Source organism: Diabrotica virgifera, chromosome 8 (genome assembly GCF_917563875.1).
Source record: "Diabrotica virgifera virgifera chromosome 8, PGI_DIABVI_V3a".
Taxonomy (NCBI): domain Eukaryota; kingdom Metazoa; phylum Arthropoda; class Insecta; order Coleoptera; family Chrysomelidae; genus Diabrotica; species Diabrotica virgifera.
The window spans coordinates 29447957-29463202 of NC_065450.1; the positions used below are offsets into that span (position 1 = coordinate 29447957).

A 15246-nucleotide genomic window follows, 5' to 3' on the forward strand; every position below is an offset into this window, starting at 1 on the left:
GCGTGCTAACTTCGGCCTTAATTGTCCTAGGACAATTATTTTTCTTTATAAATGTGCATAAAAATTCATTCTTTCTAAATGTGGAAAAATAATTTTTCTACGGGTAATGGTTAAAAAGTTATTCTAATTGTTTATAAGCAAAAAATCGACATGTTCTTGCAAAATAGTTTTAGACTATTTAAAATTATGTTTTGTCATTTTTTTTAAATTAAGTTATTAGCATAAATCTTCTTCTTTCATAAACTATCCGAAGTATTACTATAACCTCATCGTTTTCTGACATAATGTTGCAAATAACATTAATTTGGGATAAACAAATTAAATAACTTTTAAACTATTTGACCAATTGCTTTGAAATTTAGAATATAATTTAAGCACCAGAAGTCTCAGCATTCTGTGTAATAAGAAAGTTCTAACTTAATTTTTACACAAGTTATGAACATTTATAAAATCTCAAAATTTATGATTTATTTTGCAATTTTCTAAGCAACAAATAAGGATAGACATATGCAGTCAACGCCATGTTGAAGTTTTTTATATGATTTATCAGTTTCTTACTCTCAAATTTGTTTATAATGCTTCACTTTTTAGTAATAGACGAAAAAAGCGAAAATTTAGAGTTTTTTGATCTTCATCTCTTTATAACTATGTATATCATCAAAATCGGCTGCAGGAAACATATAGGTTATTATTATAGATGTCCATACTACTCAAAAAATTTGGTTTCGGCCTGGAGGGGGATGTGTCACGAGAAAAATCTTATTTCTCTGGACTATAACTTTTTTTGTGTGCACTATTGTATATAAGTAAGTGAGGTTCACAACCTATTTTTGACCCCAGAATCTGTGGTATAATTTATGACCAATATTTTCGGGAAACCCTGTATAAATATTGTAAATATATACTTATACAGGGTGTTTGGTAAAGAATGGGCCATAGGTTAACCTTGGATTCTTGAGCTTAAAATAAGTCGATTTAACCTAACTTACCTTAGTACTAAAGTTGGTAATAACCGAAATACAGGGTGTCCAAAGTTAAACTTTTATTTTATTTATTCTTGAATATTTCCTGACAGGCATGGAATAACAACACGAAATTTGGTAAAAGGGGTTTTTTGGGATGAGAAATCTAAATTCGCCACCAAAAATTATGTATTACCCAGAGGGCGCCACATACGTATTTTAGCGCTCATTTAATACGTTCAATTTTTTTATCCCCCACTCTACATACTTTCTGAGTCCAAATTTTTATTGTTTTAATACACACACCGGCAAAATTAGCCGAACACGTTAAAAATGGGACATGTTTGATGTCTCGTATTTCATAAACCAGTGGTCCGATTTGAGTGATTCTTTTAGTATATTATAGCCTTATTATTTAAGAATATCGTTGTAATAATATTGTTGCTAGAAAGGTAAATACCATTTTATACCGGGTGTACCAATCATACTGTGTTTTTTTCTGAAAGTTTGGAACACCCTGTGGAATATTCTAGCATATGTAAAATATTATAATTAATACTCGATTGTAGATTTAGGCTTGCTTAACATTTTCCTTTTCGATTCATTTACTTATGTGAGATAATAAAAAAGTTATGTGCGTTAACAACTATCCATGTTTTTCATCAATAAATCCTCATAGTAGGGGAGGAAAGTATACTAAATTTGCAGTTACTCGAACGTTATGGGGACCTATTGGATTGTGAAGAGTATGTGCTAAAATCAGAAAAAGGTTAAGTTAAGTTTTCCATAAAGTGGGGGACTTTTCATTTTTTAATTTAATTTTCCATTTGAAACAATCATTTTTCTCCGATTATAGCGCTATCTATCCATAATTCGAAAAAATATGTCGAATAAAAGTTGCTTATTTTTACGTAAATAATCCAAATCTGCAAAAAAATTGGGGCTCCTATTTAAGATTTTAAATTAAATCCCCCACCCCACCTCCGTGGGGGCTCGTGACACCCCACGGAGAGGGGTGGGGGGTAAATTAAAAATTATAAATACGAACCCTGCGATATTTTGCGAAATTAACATCAGATCGTAAAACTGCAAAATACACCTATTCAATATTTTTCAAAAATCTACCGAATGGCACCAAACACGACCCCCCACGGAGGTGGGGTGGGGGGTTACATTAAAATATTAAATAGGAGCCCTCAATTTTTATTGCAGATTTGGATCCTTGACGTAAAAATAACCAACTTTTATTCGCAACATGTTTTCCTATTATGGATAAATGGCGCTATTATTGGAAAAACGATTGGTGGAAATGGACAATTAAATTGAAAAATGGAGAGTCCCACACTCTATGGAAAACTTAACTTAACTTTTTTTAGTTGTAGCACCCACTCTTCACAATCCACTCCAGGTCCCAAGAACGCTCGAGTAATTGCAAATTTAGCATACTTTTCTCCCCTACTATGAGGATTTATTGATAAAAAACATGACTAGTTGTTAAAGCACATAACTTTTTTACTTTCCAACATAAGCAAATGAATCAAAAAAGAAAATGTTAAGAAAGCATAATTCTACAATCGAGTTTTAATTTTAATATTTTATATATGCTGGAATATTCCACAGGGTGTTCCGAACTTTTAGAAAAAAACACAGTATGCTTGTTACACCCGGTATAAAATGACATTTACCTGTCTAGCAACAATATTATTACACCGATATTCTTAAATAATAAGGCTATAACATACTAAAAGAATCACTCAAATCGGACCACTGGTTTATGAAATACGAGACATCAAACAGGTCCCATTTTTAACGTGTTCGGCTAATTTTGCCGGTGTGTGTATTTCTACCTAAATCCTACATTCATCTCGCTAAACTCAACTGTTTTCGAGATAAACTCATTTTAAATCTGCGATACAACATAATTTTTTGCACAATATCATTGTAGTTAGACCCGAAAAATAAACTTGAAACCATAATAATTGTGAAAATTCTCATATTTATGTCATTGCATCGCAAATTCCATTTGAAGAAATTTGCGATACATTTTTGTAAATTTTTTTGGTTTTAAGTTATTTTTCGGGTGTAACTACAATGATATTATGCAAAAATTATGTTGCCTCGCCGATTTAAAATGCGTTTATCTCGAAAACGGTGGAGTTTAGCGAGATAAATGTAGTACACCTTTTTTAAATAAAAATATTAAGAGAATAAAAGTTTTAATTCAAAAAGTATGTAGAGTGGGTAATAAAAAAAATTGAATCTATTAATGAGCGCTGAAAGGCGCATGTGGCGCCCTCGGGATAACACATCATTTTTGGTGGCGAATTTAGAATCTTGTCCCAAAAAATCTCCGCTTAACAAATTTCGTGTTATTATCCTATACACGAAACATGTCCTATGTTTCGTGTTATAATCCTATCGTGTTATTATCCTAGGCCCTAGCCTGTTAAGTATGGCCCATTCTTTACCAAACACCCTGTATACTGTAAATATAAATATTTTGTCATTGGTATATTCGGACATTGTATAGGGAAATTTGATTCTGTATTTATTTATTTTTACATTAAAATATTTTAAATATTAATATTCTGGCAAATACTTATAGAAATATTGATGTTTATATAAATATTCTGACAACTGTCAGATTTAACTAAAATGCCATCCAATAATTTGCGACATTCTTAAAGTCCTAGATGACGTCAAAATTAATGACGCACTGAAAAAGGGGTTTGGGATGAACTGTATGCATTTAAAAAGTCGATAAAGATATCGCCCCGCAAAAAACCTTTTTTAATTTTTTTGAGGTTAAGAGTATGGCTAGGGTCAAAAAACTTTTTTGGTCGAAGAATTTTTGATGTTGAACAACATGGTTTTATTATTTTTGGAATATCGCTGGGAGCATTTTTCACTATATTAGCCGGCTAAACCCCTTGTTTTCACTTCATAATAATACGGAAAACGTTGAATGAACTCTTATTGTCATCTTCCAGAAGTTATATCAAACATTTTTAATGTAAAAATACAATTCAAGAGTCATAAATGGATCACTATATACAATATATCTTTATTTTACATTTCAGTTAATAAACTTACTTTCCCAGCATTTCTCCTGAGTTTTTATCAAACAATCGTACTGTGTTATCGGCAGATCCAGCTAAGATGCATTGTCCGTCATGGGTAAAACTGACTGATACAACAGGTGCTAAAAAATTAAACATATATTGTGTAAGTAATACTGCCATCAAATCTAAATATATATCAATGTAAAGATTTCCACATCAAAAGGAAATAAAAAGCAATTTATAACTAAAGTTAGGAAGAATCTTTATGAAGGCCAAAAAAAAAGAAGTGTCTAGTTCGTCGAAACCGTTCTAATAGTAAGAAATTTATAACTAAAGTGAGGAAGAAGCTTTATCAAGGCCAAAAAAAGAAGAAATGTCTAGTCCGTCGAAACCGTTCTAGTAAACTTTGAAAAGTTTCTCTTCTTGGTTGTCGTCTATCAGGGAATTGCTAAGGACAAATAATTCTTATTGCTAGTAGCACATTATTACTACACTCTTCCATCACAAAAAAGAGATTAATCAGTTTCTCATTAGAAAAATTCATGTTAATAATGGTAACTAAGCAAACTTTGACACTAACTTTAGTGTCAAAGTCATAAGCCAACTAGGTAGACTGTTCTGTTTTTATTAATAGTTTACGCACCAACATTCTTAACTAGTTTGATATATTGATAAATTAAGGATCAGTCTAGATTACTGTTTATTTTTTTCGAAAAATTATTTTTTATTGAATATTTTCACGGCCAACCTAATAAAATTTCACGTAGTTTTGCAACAATTAATGTTTGGTTTAAATAATCAAGAATAACTTACAAATTAAAGAAGTTGGGTATAGGGAATGCATGAAATAAAAAAGTACCATAAAATAGCATTTCATTACAATACTAAAATACAGTGTATTATATTTAAGAAAACTGAGAAAATACTCATTCCGAATTTCGACCAACCCTGTAAACTAAAATTAAACATTTCGCTATATTAATAATTCTAGAATATTCGCCGTGTGCAAGTACTTGGAGGGGATACGAGAAACGGTCGTGCGCGAATAGCGGAGAAATCTTGCAACTTTCTTAAATAAATCATTGTCAATTGAAATTGTCAAATTGACGTATATTTCATATCTACTGTCAATGAAGAAGAAGAATTATATGCTGCTCCACAATATTGATATGATATGCAATTATTATATTATAAAAGTAAATTTAACTAATTGCATTTTGCTTGTAGTAGTGCATTTTAATAATTAATTTTCTTTACTACATACAATAGGGAACTTGCATAAAATTTTAAATTCGAAAAAAATGTTATACATCACAACAGAACATAATTTAAAACATGTATCAAAGATAAAAAAAAGTTTTGTTTGGCTTTCGTTTGGCCCCTAAAGACGATTAAAAATTCAAAGTATACCAGCCAGCTCAAAACGCGTCGTGACCTCATGCGTTTATATGTTTAAATTCTTCCAACAAAGTAAACAGAATTTTAAATTAAACGTTATAAACGTCAGTAGAAAATACAGTTATGTGACGTTACAAGTTTTTTTTGATCGCTTGAACTATTCATAGAAACTTGTACTTTTACAAAATGGTTTTATTTTCCGTAGTAAACCTTCTTTCCTTTCCTTCAATAACTATATCAAATTCCAATGTCAACAAACTGGTATATATTATTACAATGACATACGATAAATGTTAATAGAATATAAATATTTTTCCTTTATTCCGCGACGAGGTAATATAATATACTATATATATATATATATATATATATATATATATATATATATATATATATTATAATATAATATATATTATATTAATATAATATATTAATACCCAAGTAAGTGGAGGCCAATAAACTAAAAAAAGAAGAAAAAGAATATACCTAATAATTAGGTATATTCTTCTTCTTAACCATAAACGGAACCATATAGTTAAATTGTGTGACGTCACGGGTCGTTTGAACTATTTTAAAATACAGAAGACTTTAAATTTGTACTTCTAAGTTATTATGAGTTTTTGAAGCGTAAAATTTTGGAAATCTCATTTTTATACAAAACTAAACATTATTATGTAATAAAAAATGTGCAAGTTTCCTATTGTTTACCTTTTAATAACATAACCTTAATATTACTTTTTCTTCTTATAATTTTTTTGGGCTATGGTCTTGACAATTGTCCAGTAACCAAGACCAATATGATTGGCCAATGTAATTAAAAGTGCGAAAAATGTTGCCGAGCTATGAAACCAGGTGTCGCTTTTTCGAACTTGCACGGTCCCAATACTGAAAATTATTTGAACATAAATAGCGTTTCTGATGTCAAATCACTACAATTCTATAGGGTGTGAATGTTGCTACGCTGGGGTGTAAAGCTAGTTCGCGTCCGTAGTAGAATACTACACGTGCACCCTGGGTAATGCTAAATGAACTAGCACAATAGGCAGCCAGACAACCTAGAATCTCTAGATCTCCTGGCAAGAACATATTACAATAATAAGATATGCCTCCAACCAACAACTTAAATGGACCTTCTCAGGACCAAGCAACAAAACGACTCGGACCAAGCATCCGAATATACCATTTAAATATAGTTGCTACGAAATTAATAAAAAAACATAATTATCTTTTAAACTACCCCGTATAACATTACAAAACCACATATTTTAAGAAAGAAGACATCAAGAAGTGTTAAGTTCGGCTCAGCTTAAACTTCGATCGCCGATAGTGAATCACCAAATTAAAGATGAAACTTTATTTCTCTAACACACGATATTCGGGGGGGGGGCCTCAAATTTCTACTGTATGACGGAGCCTTCCTGCGCGACTGGTTTGACGGTTAAACTGATAATCATCTATGATGCTACATGTTGATTGTTTGAAGTGAATCGAAGAAATGAATTTAAAACCACATCTTGACCGTTTGAATCGGCTTGAAAGAATGATTCTAATGTACCTATACTCTATCTTAGCGGCAAGATGAATTGGGTCATAGCCCACACGACTAACGAACAAACAAAAGTTTTTCTTTATTTAGTCATAAAAAAAGCCATAGCCTAAATTATTGTTTATGATTTGTAATAATTAAACTAAATTAGCAGGTCGCACCTGTAATTATACAATAACAAATTGCGTTAATGTGATATACGGAGTAATAAAGAGATTAAACAAGGAGTATCCAAAAATGTAAAAATATACAGGGTGTTCCATTAAAAAAATAAGTTTGTGTCACCCTGTCAATACGGTGGCCCTGTATATTTGAAAATATTTCTAAATTATGTTCCTATATATGCCCCAACTTACCATATGAAGAGTACAGGGGAAAAACAAAGAATGTCACATTTTATACATATCGAGATAAACACCAATAAAGGTTTAATTACTATGATATCAAGAAGCCACATAGGAGATTCTTAGCAGAATTCTAGCAATTCTTATGCTACAATCTTCATATCATATATTATATATAGTCCGTCCGCTATAACTTTTCCCATGCGGTACGATTCATTTTCAATCAAATTAAGTCAAAACATAAATTGAAACGAACGTCGATGTGTATATACATTTTATATATATGTACTACACACATCGCCGTACGTTTCACTTTCTGTTTTGACTTAATTTGATTGAAAATGAATCGTACTGCATGGGAAAAGTTATAGCGGACGGACTATATGTTATGCTATAATCTTCATATCAATTTATTAATTTAATAATGCACCAAAAAACTGCTGACATCGATATTTTTGTTCAGTGGCGTGGAGGCAATCCTGGTTCTTTACCTGGATACAAATTCCTAGAGAATTTATATTGACTGACCTTTCTGGTTATTGTTCTGAATCGATAGTCTAGTCGATAGTACTCAGTTTTTGCTACCACATGGCGAGAAAAGCCAAAATTCATCAAAAAGTGACATTCCTTGTTTTTCCCCTGTACTCTTCATATGAACCAAGTTTTACCGAAATAACTTTTTTTCATATCTCTTACAACAAACGAGTAATTGGATTTCCTCGCACTAATGCCCCACCCTGTATATCAAAAGGTAATAAAAGCTAAAAATATTACCTCCAACAAAATCGGCATCCAACCTTCCATTTCTTAAATCATATCTCCTAAAAGAACAATCTACAGAACCAGCTAATATTTCGTGATCTGTAACTTGAATAGATGTTACACAGTCTTTCGCATCTCTCAGAACTTGTACAGGATCTTGGGATCTAGATTTTACATCCCAGAACATTACTGTATTATCCAAACTGCCAGACACAACTATTGTTGATTCTTCATTAAATTTGACACAAGTGACTGTAGCTGCATGGCCTCTAAAAATATGTTTAGTAGTCCAGAGAAATAAGAATTTTCTCATGACACTGAAATATCCAAGTAGCTGACAACTTTTTAGTTTTTGTATGCCTATACGCTGTGAGCTCGTAGGTAGATTGGATATTTAAAAGTTCGTGAGCGCCAGTAGTGACAAGTCAGTGAACTTTTGCCGGAAATTTGACATAAATGTCAAAGTGATTAATTTAAAATATTCAAATTAAAAAAATTAATAGGAAAAAATATTAGTTGGCCAAAGCTGTGGTATTTGTATCTATATATTTTTACCTTAAGAGCACACAGTAGCGATCAACAGGTAGCAACAAACGCGGTACAAGATTGCGAAAGTTCTGCGAACTTTCAAAAGTGAGGCAACAGTGCGTCGGCAATTCGACACTGACAGTGACGTTTATCGTATCAAAAACAATAAATTTTATACACATAGGCGCGAAATGTTGCCAAGTCAGTGACGTTCGATTTCGTGTTATAAAAAAATCGATTTTTAGTAGTTCCAATGTGACACAAAATCTACGCACGGGATAAAAAAGTTTATTTGAAGAAAGTGTATTTTTTTGTCTTTCTCGATGGCGGTACAGGCTGCGAATTTACAAAACCTATACCATTTCAGTCATAGCAGCGACTGAATTCGAATAGGGTTTGTATGCAGAATATTAGTTACATATCCTATACCATTTCAGTCATGACAGCGACTGAATTCGAATAGGGTTTGCATGCAGAATATTAGTTACATATCCTATACTGTTTCAGTCATGCAAGTAAAACTAATCAAATATTTACTTAGTGCATTTATTATTATATCATAAAATTTATATATGTTTTGAAAATTAAAATTAATAATATATATTTCGATAATATTAAAAATTAAAAACAAATGAGTAATTACTAATGTACGAATATATGTAAACAGTATGTTTCTGTAAGTTGGAACCATATGGAAAACAGGTCGATTTTTATTTTTAAATTATAATTTTTTTGGCATATATTTCATAGGTACTAGTGACGTCGTCCATCTGAGCGTGATAACGTAATCGATGATTTTTTTAATAGGAATATGGGTCGTGTGGCACCTCATTTGAAAGGGTGTTTAATTCTCTATTCAGTAATATAAACACAAATATCATTATTTATACAGGGTGGCCAAAAAAACAATTTTTGAATTATATTGATTGACGAAAAAAGAAGAATGTATGCAATTTACTTCAATCAAAATACTTTCTATCGCTGTCAGAAAATAGAAAAAACTGTTTATTTGGCAAATAAACATTGGTTTTTTGCTTAAATTAATTGTTCAAACTGCCAAGAGTTACGCGGGAGGCTGTCTGTGATTTAATTTAAGCAAGGCGGAATGTTTATTTGTGAAATAAACATTTTTTTCTCTATTTATTGATAGCAGTAAAATGTATTTTGAGCTAAATAAATTACATACATTCTTCTTTTTTGCGTCAATTAATTTAATTAAAAAATATTTTTTTGGTCACCTTATATTGGTATACATAATGATATTATTGTTTATATTACTGAACAGAGAATTGAACACACTTTCAAATTAGTTGCCACACGATCCCTATTCCCATTTAACAAAATCATCTATTACGTTATCACGCTTAGATGAATGAGGTCACTAGTATGAAATATATGCCAAAAAATTGTAATTTAAAAATAAAATCGACCTGTTTCGGGATTTTTTTCCCAAGTCGTCCATTTTAGATAAAATGAATTTATTCCATAACTTAGCCCCTCTCTGTATAAAGATACTTTACTCTTGACAGAAATTCATATTTTTTGACATCTCTCATATACTATTAATAAAACTTAATATCAGATGATTGCATCTTCGGTTTTAGACCATGCAGAACTTTTTATGAAGAATATCTTTTTTGCGTAAAATCGTTAATAAAAAATTTTTCCATATGGTTCCAACTTACAGGGACATAATGTATATATTCATACATTAGTAATTATTCATTTGTTTTTAATTTTTAATATTATCCAAATATGTACTATTCATTTTAATTTTCAAAACATATCTAAATTTTATGATAAATAAATCCACTTAGTAAATATTTGATTAGTTTTACGTACATGACTGAAACAGTATAGATATTTGCTCAATAATAATCAAAAATTTCGTTTGCAAATCCTACACCACTACAGTTAATTTCTATACCGAAATAGTATAGGATATGTAACTAATATTCTGCATACAAACCCTATTCGAATTCAGTCGCTGCCATGACTGAAATGGTATAGGATATGTAACTAATATTCTGCATACAAACCCTATTCGAATTCAGTCGCTGGCATGACTGAAATGGTATAGGTTTTGTAAATTCGCGTACAGGCTCCTTTTTTCAATATTTTATTTAGTTATAGAGTAATTTCCACGTACTAACATATTTCTGAAATTGGGCTCTGTACCGCCATTCTTTAGTATATTACGAATATGTGTGCCAAATATCTCGACAAAATCTTCAAAATTTGAGCCGCAATCTTGGAACGCGTTTGTTGCTACCTGTTGATCGCTACAGTTTGCTCTTAAATAAGTATACTTACATTTTAAATAATGAAATTTGGTTTTTATAATACTTCGTAATATAATTAATACCTACATTAATCCATTTACACGATAATTGTGAAAGTATCCGAAGGTAAGAAAGAAGTAAACTAATATTCCATCAATAGAACGTCAAAATGATTAGCAAAATCTTTAAAAAATAATCATATTGACTCATAAATTTTGTACTTACTGATATTAACCATCGATTACAATTTAATTACCTACTTCTTTGCGTTGTAAATATTACACGATAAAATAAATAATAAATTTAAAAATTTCCGGCAAAAGTCGCATTAGTAATCCGCTAGTTGGCGATACCAGCAATAGGAAGGAAACCTACCTGTTTCCTGCCTAGAGTTCGGAGCCGTTTTTTAATTATTAGCCCTCTTTTGTCCAAAGGAAGAAATCTTCAAACCCATGATAATTTTCTTTTAGCATTTCATTGTTTTAGGGCCCGATTAAGCAAAACTCATATTTAAAATTATTTTCGCCCCCCCCCCCTTCTCACATATGCTGCTCAATATATACTGGAAGATAGATTTTTAAAAGTATATTGCAAATAAATCAGAAAGTATTAGTGCCTAAAACTTGTGAATAATTAAACTTAAATAACAAAATAATGTGAGTTGAATAGGTTTTCGTAAACAGATATTTTTCTACGGCCGTGCTATAAGAGCCACTTTCACGCACGCATTTCATTTCCGAAAGTTGCACTTTCCCGCACGGCGTGCGGAAAGTAAAATACATTGTAATATGGCATTATAATACCGGGTGTCCACTTATATTTTCCCCCATTTTAACTGCCTATAACTTCTAAACGGCTCAAGATAGAAATATGCGGTTTTCGCTGGAATGTTTTATTTTAGTAAAAGTTTTGTCTGAATGGATTGAATTTTTTATATCGCTTTCAAATACGAAAAGAAAAATGGCGGATTTTTGAAAAAAACGTAGTTGACTTTTTTTTAATGGAACACCCAGTATATTTTTTTGTAAATTGAAAGAAAGGTCATTCACCTATCCACCGATATAAAGTTTTTCAAAATCGGTTGTCAAGTCACTGAGTAATTAATTTTTAAAATGAGGGGTGCAACTCTCTAACTAAGCAAATTGATATTATGTTATGTGATTTCCACATTGCATCTCTCATTTTAAAAATTAATTGCTCAGTCATTTGACAACCGATTTTGAAAATTTTTATATCGTTAGATAGGTAAATGACCGTTTTTTCAAGTTTTTAGGTAAATGGCCATTTTTCATATCGCTTTTAAATAAAAAATGGCGGATTTTTGAAAAAAAAACGTTGTTGACTTTTTTTATTAAAACAACCAGTATATTTTTTTAACTTGAAAAAAATGGCCATTTACCTATCCAGCGATATAATTTTTTTTAAAGTCGGTTGTCAAATAACTGATCAATTAATTTTTAAAATGAGAGATGCAATGTGGAAACATAACATAATATCAATTTGCTTAGCTATGTTATTTAGGTATGTGATATCCACGTTGCACCTCTCATTTTAAAAATTAATTACTCAGTGATTTGACAACCGATTTTAAAAAACTTTATATCGCTGGATAGGTGAATGATCGTTATTTCAATTTACAGAAAAATATACTGGGTGTTCCATTAAAAAAAAGTCAACAAAGTTTTTTTCAAAAATCCGCCATTTTTATTTTCGTAATTGAAAGCGATATAAAAAACTTAATTAATTCATACAAAACTTTTACTAAAATAAAACATTTCAGCGAAAACCTCATGTTTCTATCTTGAGCCGTTTAGAAGTTATAGGTAGTTAAAATGGGGGAAAATATAAGTGGACACCCGGTATATTATAATACATGCAATAAACTAATACATATTTAGATATTATTTAATAATTTATTTCAAATTTATCTTATTGTGTTCATGTTTTAATGAAATTAGCGCGATTATTTCATTCATAGGAGATTCTGACCAATAGAAAGCTACAGAAAGAAAAATTAAAGTGATTATTTTTTAATGATTTTAACTTCCAATCGTATACTAAGATATTTGATTCTGTCCAATTCTGTCCAATCAGATTAAAATTATACTGAGAATTGTCTACTGTAGAAAATTACCGATAGAATTTTTTTATGTAGATTGTTTCTGTTTAATGGCAACCAGTTTCCTAGTTTTTACAACTGTCACATTTAAGAAAATATCCGTAATATACGTATTAAAAAATAATTTTACGAATATCACACGACAGTAAGAATAAAAAAGAAAATAATGCTTCATTTTTACTCAAATTTGTTGTCATTATGCAATAGCCACTCGAGCCCTGCGGGCTCTTGTGTCTATTGCCAGACAACAAATTTTCGAAAAACTGTCGCATTATTTTCAATTTATTCTCACTCTCTTGTGATATTATACCCGATAATTTTTGATAATTTCCCGTCGTCAAGTATATTACGTCAGGTGCCCTTCATTGCTATGAAAGAATACATTCAGTGACATTAATGACAATTAATGTTTTAAAAATTATAAAGGTGATGACTTTCAACCGTCAAATATTTATAACAACTGTGTGTTTAGTTGTACTAATTTGTACTTACATAAATAAATTACAATAAAATTTTGGTTTTGAACAGTTTTATTCATTAATAAAATAAATATAGAATTTTAGAGCTCTTGTGTAATTACTACTGATAATTCGATGAAATAAAATTATTTTGACATAATATTTAAAAGTCAGATCAGTAGAAAATTACAATGGTTTTGAATCGTCGTCATGGAAACCAATATCGTCGTCGTGGTAACCCATTATATTGAAAGTTTGGTTTTGACAACCTTGTCAAAGAATTAATTTGGTTTTATTTTCACTTCTAAATAAAAATTGATATAACTTTATTTTTTGTGGCTTTTTTCCAAACGTACGGCCCTAGAAAAAATATTGTTCCTAACTCATGCGGAAAGTGTCTTCCCCGCACTCGACTGCTTGCCCGAACTATTTCCTAACTAGGGATGGCAACGATGTATCGATAAATTAAATTTATCGATATATTTTAAAATTTTATCGATATTTTTATATCGATATTCAACTTTCGATTTATCGGAAAATATATCGATATTTGAGATTCAATATATCGCCCACACAAGATTAATATGCCATATTGGCAAGATATAAAATTATAATAAAATCTTATAATATAAATCATATCCTTATTTTTTTGAGACGCTTAGTATATTATAGGTGCTAAAGAAATATTCTACTACACTATAGAAATATCATAATCAAAATTTTCGACCAGTATTATTTTATTTGAATGTCGCGTCGTATACCCACCCTTGCCCTTAACTTGTCCAAGTTGCAGGTAGTACAACCATATTTTTTAACTTTTAACAATGTTTTTCAAGAGAAAGGCTATGTAAACCCTAATAAAACGATCTCAAATTTACCATTTGTCACGTTCACGTAGTACGTTCACGTCCTATAAAGTTTTAAAATAATTGTATTGTATTGACAAAAACCCTAAAACTCAAGATGTCAATATTACTGGTGTTGGAATCCAATATTTCGGTTTTTTTACCATCTACCAATTACCATCGAGAATTCGTCCAAGTAGGTACCTAATGCCTCCTCTACACATCAGCAGACGCGTCTGCGGATGCATCTGCCGATGTATCATCACGCGCTGACCACACATCTGTAGGTACACATCTATATGAATTCACTGCGAAAACTAATGCGTCGTAGATGTCCGAGGTAAACAACAGACGATCAAATTACCCCATCTACACATCTGCGGATGCATACGCAGATGCCGTCCGCGGACGTCTGCCGATGTGTAGAGGAGGCATTATACATATTGAATTTGTGTGATTGTCATGTGATTGTGTATTCGCGGTGTGCAAGTACTTGGAAAGGGAAACGAGAAACGACCGTGCGCGAGTCGCGGAGAAATATTGCAACTATCTTAAATAATTCATATTGTCAATTGAAATTGTGAAATTGACGTATATTTCATACCTTCTGTCATTGACTTAGAAAAATTATATATTGCTCCACAATATTGATATGATATGCAATTATTATATAAAGGTAAATTTAATTAATTGTATTTTGCTTGCAATACTGCATTTTAATAACGGATTTTATTTACTACATACAATTGTTTACGTTTGCTAAACATAATCTGCATCTTATTTTTTTCTTCTTATTATTTTTTTGGACTATGGTCTTGACAATTATCCAGCAACCAGGACTAATATAATTGGCCAATATAATTAAAAGTGCGAATAAAAGTACAGAGCGTAGAAATAGAGGTCGCTTTGCCGAACTTGCACGGTCCCAATAGTTAATAAT

General features: G+C 30.9%; 1 protein-coding gene across 1 annotated transcript in view; it reads right to left on the bottom strand.

The window, feature by feature from the left end:
* The window catches only part of LOC126890819 (WD repeat domain-containing protein 83), a 51636-nt gene that overhangs the window by 14243 nt on the left and 22147 nt on the right, over nt 1-15246 (bottom strand). Inside the window, exons 3-4 of the mRNA XM_050660011.1 lie at nt 8087-8343; nt 4056-4164 (exon numbers count right to left, since the gene is read on the bottom strand). Of these exons, the coding sequence (XP_050515968.1) occupies nt 4056-4164; nt 8087-8343 (366 nt within the window). The remainder of the gene's footprint in view (nt 1-4055; nt 4165-8086; nt 8344-15246) is intronic.